The following is a 24,783-nucleotide window of genomic DNA, read 5'->3' as shown; positions in this document are numbered from 1 at the left end:
CCAGGCTAGCGTGTCTGAATGGGATGGTGACCGCATGGGCTAAGGCAGGAGCACTGCACATCTGAAACTGATCCAGATCACAGAACAAGACCTTCTGCCCAAATAAATAATTAAATAAATAAACAAATAAATATAACAAGAGTTTTATTAATTTTTTGAGTTCAAGCATGGGGAGTTTAAATACACTATAAAATCAGATACTGCATCAAAACATAACAAAACTTCTTACCTAATTTGGAATGGTGTTTAGTTAGAGGGAGGGAGGTGCCACAAGGAACAGTATGCAGGGAATGTCAACAGTGTGCATATGGAGATATGCGTGGATCTTTGATGTGCACTCTTTTATATAATCATGCTTTTCTGTATACTTTATATTAACTAATTTTCTTTCTTTTTCCTCCCCGGCCCCAGACAGGGTTTCTTTGTGATAACAGTCTAGGATGTCCTGGACTCCCTTTGTAGACCAGGCTGGCCTTGAACTCAGAGATCTACCTGCCTCTGCCTTCCAAGTGCTGGAATTAAAGGTGTGTGCCACTACACCCTGCACATTAATTTTTAAAAGAAAAAACTTAAATTAAGTAAAGCTTTACTTTGCTTTTATATACTGGCAAATCCTAGATTGTTTATTTCTTGTATATTTTACCAAGGTTGAAAAAAAAACTTTTTAAAAATCAGAGGAAATTTACGTAATAGGAAAACTGAAAGAAAGTGCAAAAGCTAAAGAAAATATCTTTGGTGGCTCAATTTCTCAAAAAACTCGGAAGTTGAGTACTGTTTCTAGCTACAAGTGCTATTTTAGCAGCATGTGACTGGTTGGTTCAACAGTAAAGAGCCACACCTCAGAGAGGATGTAACTCTTCCACTGAGTAAATTACCTCAATTTCCTGTAACTGCTCCTGATTGGTTGTGTACATCTGCTGAAGAGAATCCTCCAGCTCTGTGTTCCGATCCAGCAGTGTCTTTCCGAGTTCAGCAGCAAGCTGGAGATCTATCACAAAAAACAGATCTTAGACTGCAGCAAGTATGAGCTCACGTCAACATTTTATATAACCTAGTTCTTAAAATATATAAAGCAAGTCCCAACACACACAAGTCAGATCCCAATGGAATGCAGAATGGCTTGGAAAAATGAAAACAAAAAAAACAAAACACAGTCCTACTCAAAATTCAGTTTGACCTGGGGCCGGCTAGCAGGTGAAGTACTCATGCACCCTTGTCAGACATGAAAGACAGCAGTCTACCTCACAGAGATGTGGGCATTCATTCAGGAATGACCATTCAGTATTACAATTCTAAAGTCATCATTTGGTAATAACCTTATTCAAATCCTGACATTCTGCTTTTAAGATGAATCCTTGAGCCAAAGCACAAGCTGGCCTCTCTGCAGCCTCCAAAATTCCCATCAAGCTGCTGGGAACACAACCATCAAAGTAAAGGTTGATATCTGGACTCTTAAAATATTTTTTCCTTTGAATTTATGTGTATGTGTGTGTGTGCTTATGAGTTTATGCACCACTGAAGGTCAGAGGCAAGCACTGGCTCCCCTGGAACTGGAGTTACAAGAGGTTGTGGCCTGCTTGATGTGAGCGCTAAGAACCTAATCTAGGTCCTCCACAAAAGCAGTATATGCTTTTAACAGCTGAGCTATCTCTCCAACCATCTATCCTGGACTCTCAAGGGAACAGGGTTTCTCTGTGCAGCCTTCACTGTCCTGGACTGTCTTTGTAGATCAGGCTGGCCTGGAACTCACAGTGATCCACCTGCCTCTGTCTCCCAAGTGCTGCGATTAGAGGTGTGTTCCACCACCATCTGGCTAAGGGAACTAAATATTAATGCAAGAAGTAGAAAAGCACACCAGTAGTAAGATACTTGCTTCACAAGTCTGTTTCTTACTCTCCTTTTCCCACAGAATTTATCACAATTGCTTTTTGTTTGTTTGTTTTGCTTTGTTTTGTTTTTGTTTTTTAGGGTTTTTTTGTTGGTTTGGTTTGGTTTGGTTTTTTGAGACAAGGTCCCCTGTCTAACAACAGCCCTGGCTGTCCTGGACTTGCTTTGTAGACCAGGCTGGTCTTGAACTCAGAGATCCTCGTGTCTCTGCCTCCCAAGTGCTGAGATTAAAGGCATGTTCTGCTGCCACTGCTGGCACCCCTGGGTCTTAAGCAAGCAGCAATATGCTTTTGATCCATACTTCCCTCAAACACAGAGCCAGGTGCTATTTCACTATTTTATCCATCCACACCCACCTCTGAGACAAGGCTTCACTGTTGCCCTGGCTGTCCTGGGCAGTCATAGCAACTGCCTTGCCTCAGTTTCCTAAATGTGAGGATTGCAAGTGTGAGCCGCCACATCTGCCTTTCCTGTTATAAAGCTTATTTGTCAACTATCTCCTTGGACATATGTGCAAATAAGGCAGGTTTTGCTATATTGTAATCCCAAGAATAGAAATTTGTAATAATATAAAAAGAAATACAAAATGATGGTGGCAATGTAAACACCCTGAAAGGAGAAACAGTCTCAAGAGAGACCTGTGTCCTGTCCCCCAAATAATGAAGTCCCTGAGAATCCCCTACCAGTTTTACACAGTTCTGACAACTTATCAGCCAGCCCACAGGGCAGACCAGAGCCAAAACAACGGTGGGCAGGACTGTATCTCGACCAACACAGCTTAGCTACATAAACCTCTTTCCCTGTTTTCACTTACACGCCATGCTAGTTCTCCCTCTAATGGACATGGGGGTGCAGTCATTAGGCTCCTTATAGTCAGTCCTCTTCCCAGTGAAGCCATGTTGAATAAATCTTTTGCTTCTCACTATCACCTGTCTCTTTAATGGTGTTCTGAAGGTTGGTGGCTGAACTTAGCTGGGGGAGGGGGAGTTGCCAGAACATAAGGCTTTTACTTTAAAAATGTCAACAATTACGGTGACACAGGTAAATGAAATAATTATCTGTGTAGCAGTGCATTTTATGGGTCAGCTCTATGATACAGTAGGCCTCTGGGCAGGAAGGTATAAGGCCCAGTTCTGACTAATATTTTCTAGAAAAGTGATTTTTTTTGTTTTTTGTTTTTTGTTTTTCGAGACAGGGTTTCTCTGTGTAGCCTTGGCTGTCCTGGACTCACTTTGTAGACCAAGCTGGCCTCGAACTCATAGAGATCCACCTGCCTCTATCTCCTGAGTGCTGGAATTACAGGCATGCACCACCACGCCGGGCTGAAAAGTGATTTTTAAATGTTTCATTTTTGCCATTTTTAACTGTGTGTTTAGGTATATGCAAATGAGTGTAGATGCCTACAGAGGCCAGAGTTGGAATTAAGGTGGTTGTAAGCTGCCTCGTGTGGATGCTGGGAACTGAGCTTTGGCACTTATTTGGAGAAGTGACTATTCTGTTGATATCAGATTGTAACAATCAAATGGACTAATACAGGAAGTTCTTTCCAAACTAAGTGGCAATATAGAAAGTATTTCTACAAGGCATTGGTTTAAAGATGACTGTTGCTGTTCTAAACTGGCTACAAAACAGGTGAGGCTCCTGTTTTGTTGACTTTCCTAGGCAGCTAGGGGAAGCTGGCCTGTGTTAAACACTAAATTTTCAAATGTGACGGCACTATCACCACCCAAATGTTGCTCTGACGACTGTATTCACCACATACTCACATACATATTCAGCAAGACCAGATTACATTATAGGCCCTGGGGAGTTTAAGAACTCAGATTTTATACGCTGTTTTGCCTTCTTGGGGCTTACGGCCTACAGGAGAAAGGAGCACAATAGAGAACAGCAGATACTCAAGAGATTGTGCGAAGCAAGTAAGACGCATGGAGGCATGTCGATGTGAGCGGCTAAACCACAGGTGACCCTACAACAGAGATGTGAGGAACCTGGGGAAGCGAACAAGCAAGGGAATGGAACTCCAGGCAGAGGCAAAGCTAGGCAGGGGCCCGGGGAGGAGTCGTGAGTGAAGCTCTTGAGGAGGCTAATGAGACGGAAGCAGAACGGGACTCCAAGGTATGCCAGCTGGGGTAGCACAAAGCTGGAGGCAAGACATTGCTTTTTATTCCAAAGTAGGCGGAGACCTAGGGAGGCTTGGCAGGCTGGTTCTCTGAATGGGACGAAGGAAGAACACAGCGATAGGACCCTAGGATTGTGAGTGAGGAAGGACGGTGGCTCACACCAGACACTGGAGATGGAGAAAAGGAACAGACTTCGAAATAAAAGCCATTAAGGATTTGGTGATTAATTTGATACTGACTATAAGAGGCAAAAAGTTAAATTATGTAAGGCGGAATCTAATTTTAGCTATGGCTTGAAAGATGGAACGTCACCATGGAAGACCCAGGAAATAACTTATCATACTCTATACCCTGGCAAGCAGCAAGGAAGAAGGAACAGGAACAGAGAGTGGAGTGAGCTGAGATGGGAGAAGCGGGCAAAGAGCTGCCATGTAAAATGTTACAAACCATAGCAGAGAAGTTTAAATTATATTCCATATGATGGTAAATCACTTCAGCTAGTGGAAAACAAATACGTATCATAAAAAAGCTACATGATTTTAAGCTTAATTTTTAAAGGTTGACAAACAAGAGTTAACATCAGCCCATCAGATTAAGCATCTATCCACTATTGATAGTAAAAGTTAACCTAGAATAAACGGTAATAAAAAAAACCTTTATTATATAGTAATGTCCACCCAACAACAAAATTAGTATTGTGCTGGGTTGCTTTTCCCTCACCAAAGGTGGGGGTTGAGGGGGGGAATCAAAAGCAAAAAATCTACTCTATACCAGTCCAGTTCAGTTCCAGACATAGACACTTTTCCTGTTTGTTTTTCATACAATATACCTTGATTTTTTTTCCCCTTCCCCAACGCTTCCCAGGACTGGAGAGAACAGTAAAAGAAGAAATATAGGGAGAAACAACTCTAAAAGCCATTTGAAAAGCCATATGGAAGGCATGGTGGCACATGTCTTTAATCCCAGCACTCAGGGAGGCAGAGGCAGGCGGATCTCTGTGAGTTCGAGGCCAGCCTGGTCTACAAAGTGAGTCTAGAACAGCCAAGGCTACACAGAGAAACCCTGTTTTGGGAAACCAAAACCAAAGCCAAAAAAAACCATATGGAAATCTACTGTTGTAGGAGCATATATATGGAATGTAAATGGAGTCACCAGCCTTGGTTAATATAGCAAGTTCCAGGCCAGCCAGTGTTATATAATGAGACCCTGTCTCAAAAGGCAAAACAACAGAATCAAAAAAGAACTATAGTCTTTGTGCAGGAGTGGCAGTGTGTGCCTTTAATCCAATCAGGGAAACAGAGGCAGGTGATAGATCTCAGTGAGTTTGAGGACAGTCTGGTCTACCTGAGATCCAAACCAGCCAGCAGTACATAGTGAGGCTTGTCACAAAAAATAAAAAAGGTAGGCAGATCTCTGTGCCTTCAAGGCCAGCCTGCTCTATACTAAGTTTCAGGAGAACCAGGGCTGTGTAGAGAACCCATCTCAACAAAACCGACAATACCCAAATAAACAAAAACTGCATATGGCTAATGGTACAGTAATTATTTTCTACTTGTAGCTTATGTACTGTGTGTGCACAGCCCACATGAAACCACCACACTACTGGGGCTGGAGGATGGCTCAGTGGTTTAGAGTACCTGTTGCTCTTGTAGACAACCCAGATTCAATTCCCACACCTACATGGTGGCTGAAAACTACACATAATTCCAGTTCCAGGGGATCCAACTCCCTCTTCTGGCCTCCAAAGGTACCAGGCACACGTGTAGTACACATACATGCATGCAGGCCAAACATCCATACGTATAAAATAAATCAATCTAAAACACAACAACAAAACCAAAACCACCCCAATAAGGACGCAGCATTAAACCATCAGCATCTCCTATTGCCTGTCTTTCCACTGGCCTGCTGCAAATTGGCAACACCTCACTGAGACAGGTCAGAAACTAGTAATTAACACCTGAGCTGACACAGATAAAGTCAGGTGTGTGTGTGTGTGTGTGTGTGTGTGTGTGTGTGTGTGTGTGTAGTAAGCAAAACTGTCTAGGGGTGCAAAAGGGACCAATAGGGCCTGGGAGGAGGAAAGTGTGGACAGGAGCTAGGAGGGAATACTCTTGTCATGCATTATATACTGACTGATATGAGAATGTTTGTACATCACACAGCACCAGTACACAATGAATACACATAATGGAAAATATAAAAAATACAAAATAAAAACCAATTCTCACAAAATAGAGGCCAATTCTCACCAATTAAGAAAAAAACAAAAACAAACTAAGCCAAGTAAACTGACTAAAACACTGAGTGAGACTTCTTCAGAATCAAGACTTGAGTTCCTCGTATGAATTAACTGCTTATCCTGTTAGCAAAAGCAGGAGCACGTTTCCTGCTACTGCACACGTCAACTATAACCTCGCTTTTCTTTCCCATTAGCAGCCAACAGCAAATAAACAAGAATTTGAGACTCATCTTTACCTCAGTCCTTAGTTGCAGTTAAACAGAGTCCCCAGCAGAGTCAGTAACCTAAAGCTTCAGTTGTTTGAATATTTCATGGAATGTTTAGAATTCTAGCAAGTCAAAGCGTAACAACAAGAACACACCCAAGAGGTCACACTGTATAGTAGGACATTACTTCATCTGTTAGTGTAAAGACAACGGACTGTTTTAGTCCTTAAAACATGTCATTTCCTGTCATGTAGCATCTGGCCTTCACAACCAAAAAGAGCCAAAAGCTGGCAGGAAGCCCAAGGAGTGTTTCTAAGTAATTGGTGGAGGGAACAGGAAAATGCTGAATGCCCTTTAATTTAATTTTTTGGTTTTTGGTTTTTGAGACATGGTTTTTTTTTGTAGACTTGGCTGTCTTGGACTCATTTTGTAGACCAGGCTGGCCCCGAACTCAGAGATCCACCTGCCTCTGCTTTCTTGAGTGCTGGGATTACAGGTGTGTGCCACTGCACTTGGCTTATTAATTTTATTTTTTAATTAAGGTACAAAGGAAGGAAATCATATAGTTCCAAGGCTTTGAGCACCTGCTTGTCTTGCTATTACAATAAAGATTTCCATCATCTTTTCTTAGGCAGTCACTATAAATATCATATGTTTACAATGTATCTGTGTTCTAGGTGTTTGTTACTCTTCCATCCATCAGTCCTGGCAAGTTGTTATTGTTGTTGTTGTTGTTTCTTTCAATGCCAGGGATCAAAGGCAAGACTACATACAGGAAAAGTAAGGGCATTAGTTCATTACAACCTGACCCCTACTATGCTCTACTTCCTCAGTGTATGCTGCTAACTTTAAATAGTTACTCACTCAGCTCTGACTTGGGCAAAGACATTAGCAATGTAGCTGACTGATTTTTTTTTTTTTAAATCTCTCTTACAGAATTTACTACAGTCTTTTCATTTTACTTGTTTCTTAAACATGAACTAACAATAAAGCTGAGGACAGCATTCTATTAGTTGTAGTCTGCAGCAGTAATTCAATAACACCAAGGCTGTAAGCTTTTCCTATTACAAAGTCAAATGCGTCATCTGGTGACGTTCCTGTTCGATGTCTGTTGCCAACATTACTATAATTGAGAACACACACAACACACACCTTAACATTAACATAAAAAATGATGGTGTCAGTTTTAATGACCCTCTAAACAATGATTCAGCAATTAAGTGCACATCAGGAACTTGGAAATTAGCTCATCCTGAAATTTAGAAAGCTGTACTCATCTTGCAAAGGAATTTCAGTATTCCTTTAAACTACTACTTCACTGGGTCATCTATACGCCTACAAACCAAATCCTTATTCTAAAGGTTGCATAGCCCCACAACTGAGAATGCAATGGCAGCTGGTCTAAAGGAAAAACCAGTCTTTGAAGCCTTCCCACCGTGTTCCTGAGGGCACATTTCAAAGCAAGAGCCATTATTACCGACATAGAAGGCTCCCGCTGTCCCAGAAAAGGCTGTGCCCAGAGATCACTGTCAGTACCCTTAGTGTGCCAACTCCGTCCTCTAACAAAGGTCCTCAGCAAAGCGTTTCTGCTTCCGCGCAGCCTGACATGGAACAAGATACGAGCACGAGATCATTGATGACTCAGGTTAGAATGCTCTCACTATTTTCAACTGAATAGAAAGGATGGCCCTGACAAACGTTGACACAGTTTGTCTACGTAGATAATGGCATCCATTACTAGATTACTAAATAAAAAAGTGTAATAGTCCTAATGCTTTAGAAAATGAATTAAAAAAAAAAACGGACAGTCTCACTATATAGCCTTGGCTAGCCTTGAACTCAGAGATCCACCTGGAAAGGTGTGTACTACCACTTCTCCCACTGTGCTCTGCTGGAATTTTTTTTAAATGTTGTTTTATAAAGCAGGCCATGGAGCTGGAGAGATAGCTCAGAGGTTAAGTGCACTTACTGCTTTTGCAGAGAACCTAGGTTCAGTTCCCAGCACCCACATGGCAGCTCACAACTGCCTGTAACTCCAATTCCAAGGAATCAGACATCATCTTCTGGTACACATACATACATGCAGGCAAACATACACAGAAAATAAAATAACTAAAAATAAAATTTTGCTTAGAGGGCAAAGGTTTTGCCTTCCCAGGCTAGGGATCAGAGTCTGATCCTAGGAAGTCATATAAGGCAGTAGAGATCTGCCTCCACAACGCTCTTCTATGACCTCCACACATGCAGACAGATGGCACGCTCCTCCTTTCCCACACAGTAAGAATACCCTGAGGCATGTAATGTCTCCACTCAGCAGGCTGAGGTAGGAAGGTTGCTTTGAGTTTGAGGTTGGCCTGGGTTACACACCAAGTAAAGAACTGGTAGAATGGTTTAGTGGGTAAGAGCACTGGCCGTTAAGACTGATAACCCGAGTTCAACTGCCAAGACACACATGGTGGAATGAGAGAAGTGACGCCCACATACACTCTATATGTGCCCCTCCACCCCCCAATAAAAAGGCTAGGCTCTATGGTTGAGTGTTCTTGTTAGTTTTATGTCAATTTGACCCAAGGTATAGTCATCAGAGAAGAGAAAGCCAAAATTGAGAAAATACTTCCTATACACAAGCCTGTAGGGCATTTTCTTAATTAGCGATAGGTGTGGGAGGGCCCAGCCTGTTGTGGGTGGGGCCAGCCCTGGGCTGGTGGTGCTGGGTTCTATAAGAAAGCAGGCTGAGCAAGCCAGTAAGCAGCACCCCTCTGTGGCCTCAGCTTCTGCCTCCAGGTTCAACCCTGCTTGAGTTCCTGCCCTGAATTCCTTCAGTAATGGGCTATGCTGTCAAAGTGTAAGCCAAAAACACCCTTCCGACTCAACTTGTTTTTGCTTGTGCCATTTCATCACAGCAACTGATACCCTTACTAAGATACTGAGGTTAGGACTGCCTGAGTTCAAAGTCAGCTTGGGCTACAGATTAAGACCCTATCTTAAACAAGTCTCAAGTTTTGTAAAATGTTTTAGGCCATCTATTCAATACAAATCTGCCTAAGTTAATAATGAGGATGACCAAGAACACATGATAAAATCGGATTAGAGCTCCTTAATCTACTACACAAAGAGAAAGAAAGAGCTGCTCCCAAACTACTTAGCAGCAAATGCTGAGGGTCTCTAGAGATGTCTCTACAGAGGGGATTCATGAACAGCACCCCAGTGAGTAGAAGACGTGTCTCCCTAAAAGGCAGCTGGCTGGGACAATGGTACCATTGCCTACATTAATACCTAGTACAGAGAAAACAATGTGTTCTTGAGAAACAGTTGTAGCCAGGCGTGGTGGTGCACACCTTTAATTCCAGCACACGGGAGGCAGAGGCAGGCAGATTGATGTGAGTTTGAGGCCAGCCTGGTCTACAAAGTGAGTCCAAGACAGCCAAGGCTACAGAGAGAGACCCTGTCTCAGAACCTCCGCCTGCCCCCCTTCCCCGAGACAGAGATAGATAGAGTTGTAATCTCTTCTCAAAGTTTAGCTCTAGGATGGCTCAGTGGTACACTGCTTGCCTAGCATAGACTGAGGCCCTGGGATCAATCCCAGCACACCATATACACAAAAACGTTTAATATCCAAGTTTGCAAAACTGGGGAAAAGATGCTCAAAAGAGCAGCCATCATTCTTTCAGGGGTGAAATGACAAGCTAAAAGTTAGGATTTCACATCTTCATTTGTAATTTATGTGCTGTTTATGATATAAAAGCTATGGCAAAGTCCACGGGGTTAACAGATGCAAAAAACTATGGAAAGTATAGAAGAAATTCCAAATAGAAATAGACAGCAAAGCAGTTCAGAGGTTAGGGTTTGTTAGACTTGAAGACATGACAATTTCATTCCGATGAGAAGTTAAGAATTCCACACATAGCCCCTAACATGTTTTGTTTACCTCTCTGTAGGCTGAGATATCACAGCTGCTTGTTCCTGATAACCTCCTAGAGAAGGGGGTTGGCTGCCGGGTGGACTAGGACATGGATGAAGGAGAGCTTCTGCCAGGCCAACAAATATTAAATCAAGTTTCTAGAGTTACATATGGTCTTAGGTATGGGAGACCAGCCTGTCCTTGAAGATTTTGGATGCTTCTTAAATATGTCAAAGAAAAACCTCTTCCTTGGATTATATGAACTGCCTTAATACAGTAAAATGTTGCAACGGTACAGTGGTTGCTTTAGTCCTGAAGTATCAAAGTAGGTCATCAATCCTTATGGGGCAAAACTGAAATAGGCTAAATGTATAACAAATTTGTCTTCTGGACATGGAGAAATGTGATGGCAAATTGGCACTGTAACTGCTAGGTAGGTAGCTATAATTACATTAGTACAGGGATCCATTTGGGCTGCACATTAAGGAATCAAGACAGACCAAAGTAGAACCCCCTCCCCCACAAAAACAAACAAACAAACCCAAATTACACCTCTCCAAAGACATACTTGTTTTCTTTTTCTTTTCTTAATATGGCTCATTCAAGCCCACTTTTTCCCCTGTCAAATTCGGTGGAATTGTGAACAAGCAGCAGTGTGTTTAATAGCCAACTCAAAAAGATAATAATTTTCACTACAAGTCTAGAGTGGAAGTAATTATATAGAAAAGCCAAATAGGATGCTTGAAAGAATTCCTTAAGATCACACTGTGTGGTGGTTCAGAATGTTTGCTCTGGAGTCTGCAGTGAAAAACCTAGTTTCCCCAACAGTATCTACCTCAGCCAGAGGTAACTATAGCAGCAATTGACGTTATTGGGAGAATTAAAGGAGCCTACCAGGGTGTTAAGAGCCTATCAGTGTCCCCAGATGCAAAATCTTGCTAGGAATGCGCAAGAAAACAGGCCACCGGCTTCAGACTGAGGGCACTCTTGCGATTGTCTCTGGAGATGCAGCAAGCAAGAAAGCCAAGGCAGGGTAATTTTTAGTTGAAAACCCGAATGCAAAGAAAAGGATAGAACTGTCCTGGAATAATTCCACTTGGCACCCGATGAACAATTCGTAAGTAATAAAACCAAAACAGTTTGACACCCAACTAAGTGGTCAATTGGGATGCTAAGATCTGAGCAGCGTCTACAGGCTTCTCATACCAAGTGTGTGGGATCAAAAACACTCGCTCCCATATTCGGCTTTAGGGGGTCCACTCTGCTTTCTGGGAAACAGGTAACAAAAATAAAGAAATATTTTTTAAAAATTACTCACGCAGAGTGATGGCGCGGGTACCGCACAGCAGTACTGCCCCCCCACCACCTGCAGCGGCTTGCAGACTCTGCGGACCATAAAAGGCGCAAGTGGGAGAGCAGGACAGTAGGACCCGGAGCCGGGTCAGCAGCTTCCTTCTAAAACAGGGCACGCTGGCTCACTCCATGCCCACCTCTGAGGTCCACAAAGGGGATGGATCCGCTCAGCCCCCGAAAGCGCCTTCTTAAAGCGCCGCGCATCAGCCCAGCCAATGTTGCGCATCCGCAGGGCCGTGGGCCGCGCGCTTGTTCTCTGCGGTCGGGATGGGCGGATCCTCAGCCAGGTGAGCGCTAGGAGCCCGGGGCCGCGTACCCCAAACCATCAACCTAAGGAACTTTCTAGCACTTTCCACATCTGCCACCCGCCCCCACCCCACCCCGGGGCCCCACCCCCACCCCTACCCCCGGCGACCTCGCCCTCACCTTGCTGGAGGTCTCGGTGGTCGTACCAGGGCTCATCTTCCATCTCAAACTCCTCCACCAGGTTATCTGCCAGCATGTCGCCGGGGGCGTCCGGGGGCAGCGGGCTCTGCCGCCGCCCTGCCGTTTCGGCCGCTGCCCCGGGCTGTCCCCCGGCCCCGCCGCCCTCAGCCAGAGCCGCCCTCGGGCGGGACGCGCGGGTCCCGCTGCAGCTCCCGCCGCCGCCCAACGGCCGGCGCCCAAGTGCGAGCGCCCCGGGTGCCGCCCGGAGCCGGCTCCCTCACACCCGCTGCCCGGCCCAACGTGGCACTTTGGCAGAACCCTCCCAAGCCGGGGAGACGATTCAAACCGGAGCGGCGCCTTGACCAATCGCGAATGGGCCGCCGCTAGAGGGACAGCGACTTCAGCCAATAGTTTCTCAAAGAAGGGCGCGGGTTCGAGGGCTACCAGCCAATAAAGGCTCAGAAAGGAACAAAGGAGGCGGGTAAAGGCGGAGAGGGTGCGGCCGACTGCCCCTCCCCTTTGGTGTGCGTCGCGCCTCCTTAGTGAGCGCACTCCGGTTCCGGAGTGTGGAGGTGGCTGCGGCGAGCCACCATCCCCACCTCCACCCCAACCCCACCCACCCCCCCCACCCCCCCGCTCTCTGGTGTTTTGCACCCAACTGCGGAGGATTCATACCTCTGGGCACTGGGACACCATCTTCCCACCCGAGGGTTTCGGAAGCGGGCCAGTCTCCTCGGCTTTACCGTCGGTGATGTGCGTGCGGAGGGAGACTCTGGGTCGGTCGCGAGGTTAAGGCCGAGAGAATTGTAGAGCTAAAGCTGCTCGTGAATGTCGGATCCCTCGCCTCCTAGGGCATGAAACTCTTAAAACGGCAGTCGCCAGCCCCACTTGACCCTCGGAGGCCCGGACTAGCGGGTGGGAGACGCCTCCCCTGGAAAAAAGTTGACAGCGGGTTTGCATAGAGTACTTTAAAGGTTCGTAGAGCCCAAGATAAAACACCCGAGAGCAGGCGTTGCACTTGGTAGCCAGCAGGGTTGTGTCGCTTGTTGACGCAGACGTAACTACTGTTTCTTGCCTTGATGAGCTTTTAGCATATTTGGGTCCCTCTCAGACGGAAAAAGGAGAAAGGTCGGCGCAGCTCTTTAGGATGTTAGAGCTGATAACGTCCATGGAGGAAAGAAGAAGAGTTGTAACAAGTGAGGAGAGAAGAGGAGAGGAGTAAAAATGCCCAGCTTTGGCAGTAGAGAGTCGCTAGATACCTCCTGAAGTTAGTAACTCCTTCGCACACATCCGGAGTGTCACCAGAACTAAAATGGAAAGCAGTTATAAGTTTGTCTTGTCCAAAAAAAAAAAAAAAAAAGTACCAGATTACTATGGTTTAAAATAGGAGAAATTGCTAGGAAGAAGTTACAGATCCTCAGAGTTACTTTTGTTTTTCTATATAAATGAATTAGATCTTGTGTAATTTGGACTAAGGAAAACTGCCCTGATTTTCTTTCTTTCTCTTCTTTTTTTCAGTGCTAAGGGGGTCTCGTGCGTGCCAGACAATCACTCAGCCCCTGAGCTGCATACATCTCCAGCCCTTCCTCATTCTTGTGGGTTATATCATACACCTTGCTCAAATCAGTGTCACGTTATGCACCTGCTCCTGGGAAAGTGGTTTTTTGAGTTGAGCGTGGGGACACATGTCTGTAATCCCAGCACTTGGGGAAGCAGAGGCCAGCCTACCCTGCAAAGTGAGTCCAGGACAGCCAAGGCTAGACAGAGAAACCTTGTCTTCAAAAACAAAAACAAACAAAAAATTGGTCTTGTGAAGGACAAGAAAGCCTCCCCATTGTGAGGTTTATGTTGCTTGCACAGGGTCTCACTGTGCAGCCCCAAGGCTGGCCTCTGCCTCCAGAGTGCTGGGACAAAAGGCACTCACCACCACACCCTGTCTCTACAGTGAGGTGGTTCTGGAAAGGGTTTCCTCTTCATTTCTTTTTCTTTTTTTTTTTTTTTCCGAGACAGAGTTTCTCTGTGTAGCCTTGGCTGTCCTGGACTCACTTTGTAGACCAGGCTGGCCTCGAACTCACAGCGATCCGCCTGCCTCTGCCTCCTGAGTGCTGGGATTAAAGGCGTGCGCCACCACGCCCGGCTCCTCTTAATTTCTTAAGGAAGCCTCCTTAGTAGACTAGAAAGCACCAAGGACCTAGAGTTAGAAGTCTAGGAGTCTAGCCACAGTTTGTGCTAGCAAAGAAGCCTTTAGCACACCAGAGGCCTCTTTTCTCAACAGTTTTGAGAATCAAAGAAACTGTGCCCAGTAAAGCTGTGTTATTTCAAACACTTATTGTAAACAAAGGCATCAAAATAATACACTTCTCTCTTTGCCCCTTCCTTCCTTCCTTCCTTCCTTCCTTTTTCTTTTCTTTCCTTCTGTGCTACTGAGGGACCACTCACATGCAAGGAAAAGTGCTGAGCCCCAGTCCCAGTCAATGAGTATCTAAATAAGTAGGACTAGTAACAGATTGCAAAGTGCTAATATTGAATCCATGGTGAAATAAGTGAGAGAAACAGTTTTTCTTATAGGGGAATGCCAACTAAAAATATAAAAGTAATAGCACGGTAAGATTCTCTGATGACGGTGGGACCCTCAGCACCTGGGAGATGGAGACAAGTGGGGTGTGAGTTTGATGCCAACCAGCCTGTGCTAACATAGCAAGACCCAGTCTCAAAGAACAAGACAGAAGCAGACCAAAGGAGAGCAGGCCAGATAGTTCAGCGGGCAAAGGTGTTTGCTTCCTGGCCGGACAAGCTGAGTTTGATGCCAGGAACCCACATGGTGCAAGGCAAAAACTGACTCCTCCCACAAGTTGTCCTCTGACCTCCACATGCATACTGTGACCCTCACACCTCCCTAACACTCTAAGTATAATATTAACAACAATGAAAAACACAAGTCCCTTCTGGGACAAGTACACTAAAAGACAAGGTGTCGCTGGTCAACTTTTCGCTGATAAATTTTTTAAAACAGAAAAGCAGGTCTGCCGTAAAGCTGCCTCTTCCAGACATGACAGTATAGCAGTCCAGTCATAAAGAGACAGCGTAGGACCAACTATCATAGCCAGACAGAGCCCTGCAGGGAGAAAGAAAATCCTGCAGATGTGTGCAAGCTGGAGGCCTGGATTCACTCATCTGACCTCAGCACAAGGTGGTCGCTGTTTTCTCCAGGGCGAACCCATCTCAGTTTTGAGTTTTGGGGTGTATTAGAATGTTCTTTAACAATTTTCAAAGGAAATAAGGAACAAACCCTGTAGACTTTATTCATTTTGAGGTGGGTTTATGGATTCATTTTTTGTTGTTGTTGTTTTGGTTTTTTTGACACAGGGTTTCTCTGTGTAGCCTTGGCTGTCCTGGACTTGCTTGGTAGACCAGGTTGGCTTCCATCAATCTGCCTGCCTCTGCTTCCGGAGTGCTGGGATTAAAGGTGTGCACTACCACACCTGGCTTATGGATTTATTTTTAGGGATGCTATTTTCACAGAGCATTTTTGTGTGTGTGCTGCAAAAGCCTGAACAAAAAGCACATTGAGAAAAGCTTTGCGAAGCGGGCGGTGGTGGCGCACGCCTTTAATCCCAGCACTAGGGAGGCAGAGGCAGGCGGATTGCTTTGAGTTCGAGGCCAGCCTGGTCTACAAAGTGAGTCCAGGACAGCCAGGGCTACACAGGGAAACCCTGTCTCAGAAAACCAAAAAAAAAAAAAAAAAAAAGAAAAAAGAAAAAAAGAGAAAAGCTTTGCAAGCTAAAAGCCCCGCCTTACAAGGGTCACCACGAGGCAATCACAAATAGCATCCGCAGTGGTGAAAATTGGCCTAGAAGCTGGTTAGTGAATCACTGTGCAAGTTGATGCTAAGCAGAGGGGTTTGGAATTTACTTAATAATTTACCAGTATATAGTGTATTCATCAAACCTCATCATGACTGCATTCTGCTGCTTTTAATTTCTTTTCTATAAAACACTTTGTGGTAAAGACAGGTTGGCTTCTGGAATCCTTTGTTCTTGGCTGTAAAGATGAAACACTGCGTCTTACAGTAAAATCATTTAAAGGGGCTTAAAAATCATTTTTAGACAGTAACAGCAGCTTTTAAAAGATGAGAAGTGATTTTCAGTTTGATAATGAAATAAACCTTGACTAGGATGAAAGCAATCGAAAGGAAAATATTGCTGTGTCTTTTTGTGAGGGAATTAAGGAAGACGTTATTTCCTCAGTGAATATAAGTAAAGAGTTCAGACAGAGTTTTTCCATAATGCTATGAAAACTTTGTAATCACTTCAGATAGGCTGGGAATTTAACTCAAATTCTTCAAAAAGAAGAAATTGAACTTGAGGAGCTTATGATACTTTGCAAAAATCAAAGTCTGTGAATGCCTCCCCCTGACTTAATGATAGAAGCGTTCAGAAAGGCACAACCTCTTATTCTAGAAAGCCTGAAATAAAAGAAGAGGATGCTCAGATTTTGGTGGGCTAAGTTTGTATCTTGGCTTTGAGCTCTACCAACTTGGCTTGTTTTTGACTAAGTAACAAGGTGACCTCTAGCCTCAGTCTTCATTTGAACTTACATTAAAAGCAAATCCCTAGGGAGAAGCCCTCACCAGTACTTACAGCTCTTCTGATTTGAGAGTTACCTTTTAAAGCCAAAACTGTTGGCTTGGCCTTGTGATACTGTAGTGCTTGGGCTTCTTAAGCCTTGAGAACTATATAACAATAAAATGCAAAACAGATTTGCATTTTATCATTAAAGCAGAATTTATGTTCACTTAAAAACTACTACTACAGCTGGATGTGGTGGCGCACATGCCTTTAATCCCAGCACTTGGGAAGCAGAGGCAGATGGATATCTGTGAGTTCGAGGTCAGCCTGGCCTACAAAGCGAATTCACTACAGCCAAGATAACACAGAGAAACCCTGTCTCAACAAAACCAAACAAAATACTGCTACAGGGAGCTGGAGAGATGACTCATTGGTTAACTCTAGCTCCAGGTTGATCTGACGCCTGTAGCCTCACAGGCACTTAAACTCATGTGCACATACCAGCTCCATACAACAGCCCCATAATAAAAGAAAACATATAAATACACACATGGATAAAACATTTTCAGTGCTTTTATTACAGTACTGGGGAGGTAGCCCAGGGTCATCCTCATACTGTAAAGACACTCTCTCTACCAATGAGCTACATTCCCCAGGCAAAGTGAAAATTATTTATTAACTAATAGTGTTTCATATAGACTTAACAACTTTTTTTTTTAATCTGTGAGACAAGGTCTCAGTGTTTAATCCAGGCTGGCACCAAGCTCACAATCTTCCTGTCTCAGCCTCCAGGGTGCTAGGACTACAGGTATGCACTAGCATGCCCAGTTGAACTCTACGATGCATTACCATTAAACTAATTCCTGGGTCTTACCAGAGGTTAAAGATGGGGAGCCAGTAATTGAGGACGTCAGGTTGACACAGACTTTCATATAATCTAGGCTGGTCTTGAGTTTACTTCTTTGAACCTCCTACCCCAGCCCCACAGAGTGATGAGATTACAGGTCTGCATTGCCTCGCCTAAGTTTTGTTTTTTGGTTTTTTTCATTTTTGGTTTTCTTTGTGGTTTCAGGGACCAATAACTTGATCATCTGTGATATGAGTTCTGTTCTATCTTACCTTCCCTCTCCCTAAGAAACTGGGCATGGTAGCCTGAGTTGTCTGACTAATTTTGTTCCTGACTCTCTGTGGTTAAAGCAGAAGCCCAAGAACTATTCAAGCAAATAATGCCCCCAGATTATGTGGAAGCTTCTCTCTTCCCCAATTCAGTAGTCTAGCGAAAGCTGGAGAAAGTGTCTAGTGAGCCAAGGATAATGAAGATCAGTGGGGTGCAGTAGTACACCCCCCTAATTCTAGCATGCAGGAAGCTGAGGCAGGGAGATTCAGAGTTGAAAGCCAACCTGAACTACATTATCTTAAATACAGAACCAATAATCAAGGTTTTTTTTTTTCCTTCGAGACAGGGTTTCTCTGTGTAGCCTTGGCTGTTCTAGACTCACTTTGTAGACCAGCCTGTCCTCGAACTCATAGAGATCTGCCTGCCTCTGCCTCCCTGAGTGCTGGGATTACAGGTATGTGTCACCATGCCTGGCCAATAATCAAGTTTTCAAAAGTTAGTCTGGGCTGGAGAGGTAGCTTGGTTGGCAATATGCTTTCCTAGCATACATGAGACTCTGGACTTGGTCCCCACACAAACTGGGTGTGGTGATGTCCACCTGTAACTTTAGCACAGGGAGGTGGAGGCAGGAGTTCAGGGCAAGCCTCTGCTACATGGCAAGTTTAAGGTCAGCCTTTGAGGATATGAGAACCTGTCTGGGGGGAAAAAACAAACCGAATTTACACCTCCTTACTGCTTAGCTAACCTTTCCCAATTTTCCAGTTGTAAAGACCAGAAGGTAAGGTGATAGATTCTATTTAAGAGAGACATCTACGTTAGAACAAAACTATATTATTTCTGTATTCCTCTTAGATATGGCCTTTGGATCATAGTCGATCAAGGGAAGGTTAAAAGTAACTATTTCCCTTTGACTGTGTGCTATGGAATGAGCAGCTTATCACAGATAAGGACCTTCTCTTCCTTCTCTCTGGCTTTAGCAAAAGGCTGTCACCTCACTGTTCATTTTCTGTTCTTCCTTCTCAACTAGGGAGGCTGATGAATAAACATATCTCCTTGGTCACCAGAGAATCATGTTCAAACTCCTGCAGAAATCTCACTTCATAGTTTATAAGAAATGTGAACATTTAGGTTGAGACTGGCTTCGCTGTTTAAAGTGCCTGCTATACAGTCCTGAGGGCCTGAGTTCAATCCTGAGCATCCACGTGAGAGAAGAGAAGCCTGTAACCCTAGCTCGGGGGAAGCAGAGACAGATGGTTGCCTGGGTCTTTCCAGTCACTAGTCTTGCTGAATAGGTGAGATCCTGGTTCAGCGAGAGACCTTGTCTTTTAAAAAGATGAGAGGCAATAGAAGACACTCACTGCTGACATATGGTCTCTGTGTGCCAGCACATAAACACAAAGGAAAAGATAATTAGAGTCATACTTTATGCAAATTGAGGCTCATGTAACATCCCAAAATGTTGAATAAGTATAAATAAGTAGATAAAGAAATCTGTGTTTTGGGGCTCTAACTAAAATTACTATTGTTAATGGAATTTTATTACGCATCAACTACTATATGCAAATAATGAATTCTAACTTTATTTCTCACACAGGGAGAAAAACTGCCTCTGTATGAAAAATGACACCTTTAAATATCAAATCCACAGCCTGGGCATACTCTCTGATTACACTTGGAACTGAAATGTTAAGTTCTTTCTTCAGTTTCTACTATGTGAAACTTTTCTTGGAACTATACAAGATTTCAGAGCTGGCCTTCTATCAATCTCAGGTGAGAGATAATTTTCGCTCCCTTAGGTAGAGGACACAGCTTTCCTACTTACAGTGGCATGTTTCTGTCATTTATCAAAGAGTGCATTCTTTACATACTTGCAAGTGTTATCAAGAAAAAATGTGTGTGCTGTGGTGATGCAAACCTGTAGTCTCAGTACTTACTCTGAGACAAGAAGATTGCTAAGAATCCAAGGCTGGTGCAGGCTACACAGAGGGAACCTATCTCAAAAAGAAAGAGAGGGAGGGAGGGCGGAAAGAAGAAGAAAGGGACAGGGAATGGGTTGGGAGAGAAGAGAGGGAAGAAAGAAAAGGAGATAGTTATGGTTACTACTGTTGTGATAAAACACCGCAGCCAAAAACAAGTTAGGGAGGAAATGGTTTGGCTCACACTTCCACATCACAGTCCATCACTGAAGGAAGTCATGGCAGGAATCTGGAGCAGGAGCCAGTGCAGAGGCCATAGAAGGTTGCCCACACGGGAGCCCACAAGCTCCCATGGCTTGTTCAACCTGCATTCTTACAGGACCATTTGCTCAGGGATGTCCCCATGTGCTAGACCCTCCCACACCAATCAGTAATTAAGAAAATGCTCTATAGTCTTGCCTGCAGCCTGATCTTTTTGGGGGGGTGCGTGGGTAGGTAGTGTTTTTTTTTCTTTTTTTAGTATTTTGAGATTGGGTTTCTCTGTGTAACCTTGATTGTCCTGGACTCCCTTTGTAGACCAGGCTGCCTTGAACTCACAGAGACCCACCTGGGCATGCATCACTGAGCCCAGCCTGCAGCCTGGTCTTTTTTTTAAAAAATTCTTTTTTTATTATTATATTTCTTTTTTTAACATATAAATTTATATTATTACACATAAATAAATTAAACTATATACAGCAGGAGTAACTGAAACAATCAAGAATATATAACTGTTACATTCATAGTGATTTGCCTATTCCTATTTGGCAAACTTGAGGTGAACATCTTTCCTATCTTGCTGAGTCTAAAATTCTGAATGAAAGCCCATACCTATCATATCTCATCTCTATTAACTTCAAACATCTATCTAGACCTAAAAACATCTTAATCCCTAACCAACTAAGCTTAATTGTAAGACTAAACTATCTGGTCTTCAACCCCATCAGAGACTTGAGAAGGACCAAAACTTAATTACCTGAGTGAACCAAAAGTGCACATTAGTAGCTTCCAAAATGAAAAAATGACAGAGTTTACTGCCTGTGAAGTGACCCAAAACTCTCTATAATGTTGGAACATCATCTTCAGCCTTCTGGCCCAATATAACTGGCAGACATATTTGAGAGGCAGGAACTATTGAGGACTTACTTACCCTGCCTTGGCAGAGTTTGTCCATCGACTCTCTCTGTATCCAAGCTTGCCCATTTTTAGGTAGAATTCTGTCTGTGCCCAGTGGCTGGTTTGCCACATTTGAAGCCATCTCCATAAGGAGATTCTTTGATGCTCATCATCTTCTTTGAGGTATTCTGGGTGTTGCCAGGAGTTACACAGTCTTGTTGTCAAAGAATCTTTAGAGTAATAAAAACATCTTTAAATACCATATTCTGTAGGTCTCTGGGGCTTTTGAAGACCTAACCTATTTTGCCTTAGAATCATATCTATCTGTTAGACGTAGGATATATATTCTTGTGATAAAAATAGACTAGTAATTGGCATGACCATGATTTGCTCAACTGACAATTAGCTCATATTACTCAATTATCTTACACAGCCTGCATTACCACTGTCAAGGTATTGGAAGTAAACCTTGTATTATAATTGAGTTGGATGGGTACAATACCTCCTATTAGAGTAGAATATATATAATATGTGTGAAGAATAATCTTTTTTTTAAAGATTTATTTATTATGTATACAATGCACACCAGATCACATTATAGATGGTTGTGAGCCACCATGTGGTTGCTGGGAATTGAACTCAGGACCTCTGGAAGAGCAGTCAGTGCTCTTAACCGCTGAACCATCTCTCCAGCCCCATGAAAAATAATCTTAAATTTGAGTTCTATACCAATGTATCAAAATTAACCGTATTTTGCATCAATATACGAAATTCTATACAGATGAATTAAAAATAACCTTATTTGTGAGTAACAATTACAGTCTTAAGTTGAGGAGTAGATTCAATAATCTACTTTTTGTTCTATCATCCCTATATATTTCTATATCCCCCGTTCTTTTTTTTTTCTGTTCCTATTTTCTTACCTACAAAAGAAAGAGAAAAGAGAGACATCCCTAAGTCCAACCTAGTTTTCTCTCTGTATAAGACCAATAATAACTTATAACCAACTCCCGATGAAAATAAGTATCTGTAGCCAAAGGAGCAAACAGAAACCCCTCTTAGGGGAAATGGGGCATTGTTCTCTTAAGGTTTCTTTAGGCACACTTAGGGCAAATAATATCTTTGAAGGGGCCCATATAAAATTGGGGAAAATGGTTAAACAAGCCAAGGATAGCATTTGTGGTCCACTTTTTAAATGTTGAGAAATTCCAGGCTTAATAGGAGTCCTGTGTGAGACAGTCTGAAATGCTAGACCAATTGGGATCAGAAGCTTTCTATAAAGCTGCCCTGTTCTGATGGGTAACAGCAACTGAGGTGCCTGGGCCTGGAACATGAAGGACACAGGATGGCAGCGTCCAGCATGCCCACAGCCTGATCTTATGAAGACATTTTCTCAGTTGAGGTGACCTCCTCTCAGATGACTCCAACTTATATCAAGTTGACATAAAATATCACAGCCTATATGCTGTACCTTGAAAGGATTGATGATATTGACAAATTATACTGTAACTTATCACACATGAGGTGGGTGGATAGCTATCGTGGTTTTACATTTTCCCTTGGCTTTCTGATGTTGCTTATTACAGAACTACATATTTACCATGTTGATTTTGAGTTGCTTTATTATTATTCTTAATCTTTCTCTTCCTTTTCTTTCTCTCTCTCTTTTTTTTTTTTTTTTTTTTTTTTTTTTTTTTGGAGACAGGGTTTCAATGTACAGCACTGGCTGTTCTGGATCTTGCTCTGTACCCCAGGCTGGCCTTGAACTCACAGAGATCCACCTGCCTCTGCTTCCTGAGTTCTGAGATTAAAAGGGTATATCACCATGCCTGACACTATTATAGGTGCTAATTAATAGTTCTGGAAACAGATTTTTCAGCTTTAGATACGTCTCATAAGTAAAAATAGGTAAAAAAAAAAAAAAATCAGGGATTTCTTCCTTCCTGTTTCCTGCCTTCCTTCTTTTCTTTCCTTCCTCCTGTCTGCTCTCTGGTTTACTGTGTAGCTCAGTCATGTCTCAGTGATCTTCCTCCAGCCTCCCACGTGCTGAGAGTATAGGCTTGTGCCGCCGCACTCAGCCTCAGGAGTCAGTGTCATCTTGAATGTAGTAGTCTATGCTAATAACAACTATATGAAAGAGTCCTATGTGTATTTTTTTTCTCCCTAGGTAATTTTAATGATCTGCAACATTCTGAATGACCTGAGTGGGTATTTTCGCATGAACTCTCAGTATGACTGCTGTCTAAATTACCACTGTTCCCTTTTTGGAGCGCTTTTGCATACAGTGGCCTTCCTTCTCCCGTGGTTCCCTTGGAAACACTATCAAGAAGGTGACTGGCTTAGTGGACTCCAACTGGTCGTCTCCCTGTGTGCCTTTGACAGCACCCTCGCCTGGGTGCAGCAAGCCCAGTGTCGCTTGTTTGCAGAGATGTCCCCCAGGCACGAGAGCAGGCTGCAGCTGTCCAGAATGAACCAGGTGGCATCCCTGGTGGGCTCCACCAGCGTCCTTTTCTGTGGCCTCATCTCTCGCAACATGGAAATCCTGCCCAACTTTCAGGCCATCGCTGTCGTCATTGCCGCCCTGGCGGCTGCCAGCTTCTATGGCGGCATGTTCCATATGAGACGTTTGGAATTTAAGAGAAACCCAGAGGAAAGCCTCCTCTCCGAGAGTGAACAGGAGCTGGTGTGGACCTCTGCCATCTTGCTGATGAGGCAAATCTTGTCTCAGAGGAACTTCTTCCTTTTTCTCGTCATGAGTTTTTTTCAAGTCTTCCATTTGTCCTTCTTGAGTAACTTCATGATGATCTTTGCAGATAGCCTCATTCCAATCGAGGCTGTCTCTTCTTCCATAAGGAGTATCATGTATGGGGCTGGCTTCGTCTGCCCTCAGGTATGTGAAGATTCTCTCAGGGCTTTCCTAGGGGGACTGAAGATGAACTCTTAGCTGTCTGAGGAGATAAAAAGAAATTGTGACTAAATGAGTAGTGTTACTAATTGACACATGTTTACCAGGAAACCGTAATAGTCAGAGCCCAGTCTCTGTATAGGATTCCATAGAAATAATGGGAAAGCAAATGAAAAGCAAGCAAGGGATAAGCTCAGTGAGGACGAAGCAGCATAGTTAAATACAGATTTTAAAGCTATGCTTATTGCCAGGTGTGGTGGTACAGGCCTTTAATCCCAACACTTGGGAGGCAGAGGCAGGTGGATCACTGTGAGTTCGAGGCCAGCCTGGTCTGCAAAGCTGGAGTCCAGGACAGACAAGATAACACAGAGAAACCCTGTCTCAAAAAAACAAACAAACAAAAAAACCAAACCAAAACAAAAATAAAGTTATGCTTATTTGTTTATTGTGTGTATGTTTGTTTTGAGACAGGGTCTCACTGTATGGTACTGGCTAGCCTGGAACTTGCTTAGTAGGCCAAGCTGGCTTTGAATGTATGGAGCCTGATGCCTACACTATTGTGTGCATGTGTATATGTGTGTGTGAACCAGGGTGGCCTGTAGAGGTCAGAAGACAGATCTGAGGCATCCTTTCTCTCTTTCTATTATGTAGATTCCAGAGAATAAACTCAGGTGTTAATCTTGGTGTCAAGCCGTCTCCACAGTCCAGTGTTTTAACACTTGGCTTTGAATCTAAGCATCTGCCAACTGTGGAAGAAGTAAATGGCTTTCTTTGAGTATATATTTTTGCTTTATTTGAGCATGTAAAGTTTTATCTTAATGGAAGAAATCTTAAAGGGACAGGAAAGAAAGGCAAGGAAAATCAAAACACATGGAGGGAAAAGGTAAGAGTCAAGGACTCTTATAAACAAGATAGTGGATCACATTCATAGAGCTTAGGCCTGGAGTTCCTTATGACTCATGTAGCTTGAGATTCCTTTAACCT

The 24,783-nt window shown here is 43.5% G+C and overlaps 2 protein-coding genes across 10 annotated transcripts in view; one reads left to right on the top strand and one right to left on the bottom strand.

The window, feature by feature from the left end:
- The window catches only part of CDR2 (cerebellar degeneration related protein 2), a 31,345-nt gene extending 18,909 nt beyond the window's left edge, over positions 1 to 12,436 (bottom strand). The window contains exons 1-2 of one of the 2 annotated variants that reach the window (XM_084773224.1): positions 12,139 to 12,436; positions 876 to 988 (exon numbers count right to left, since the gene is read on the bottom strand). In XM_084773224.1, coding sequence (XP_084629350.1) covers positions 876 to 988; positions 12,139 to 12,214 — 189 coding nt within the window. In that variant the 5' untranslated portion in view covers positions 12,215 to 12,436. Of the gene's footprint in view, positions 1 to 875; positions 989 to 11,677; positions 11,699 to 12,138 lie in introns of those variants that run through there. The other variant, XM_084773225.1, reaches the window with a different exon arrangement.
- Positions 11,920 to 24,783, top strand: part of LOC311592599 (transmembrane protein 180-like) — a 34,456-nt gene continuing 21,592 nt past the window's right edge. The window contains exons 1-4 of one of the 8 annotated variants that reach the window (XM_084773217.1): positions 12,815 to 13,112; positions 13,657 to 13,733; positions 19,418 to 19,593; positions 23,062 to 23,784. In XM_084773217.1, the coding sequence (XP_084629343.1) occupies positions 19,444 to 19,593; positions 23,062 to 23,784 (873 nt within the window). In that variant the 5' untranslated portion in view covers positions 12,815 to 13,112; positions 13,657 to 13,733; positions 19,418 to 19,443. The other 7 variants (XM_084773223.1, XM_084773221.1, XM_084773220.1 and 4 more) reach the window with 7 other exon arrangements.

The sequence above is a fragment of the Acomys minous genome (genome assembly GCF_964271855.1).
Source record: "Acomys minous genome assembly, chromosome: 2".
In the NCBI taxonomy this organism is placed as follows: domain Eukaryota; kingdom Metazoa; phylum Chordata; class Mammalia; order Rodentia; family Muridae; genus Acomys; species Acomys minous.
Note: the sequence above shows the minus strand (reverse complement) of the source record. Positions and strands in the feature narration are given on the sequence as shown.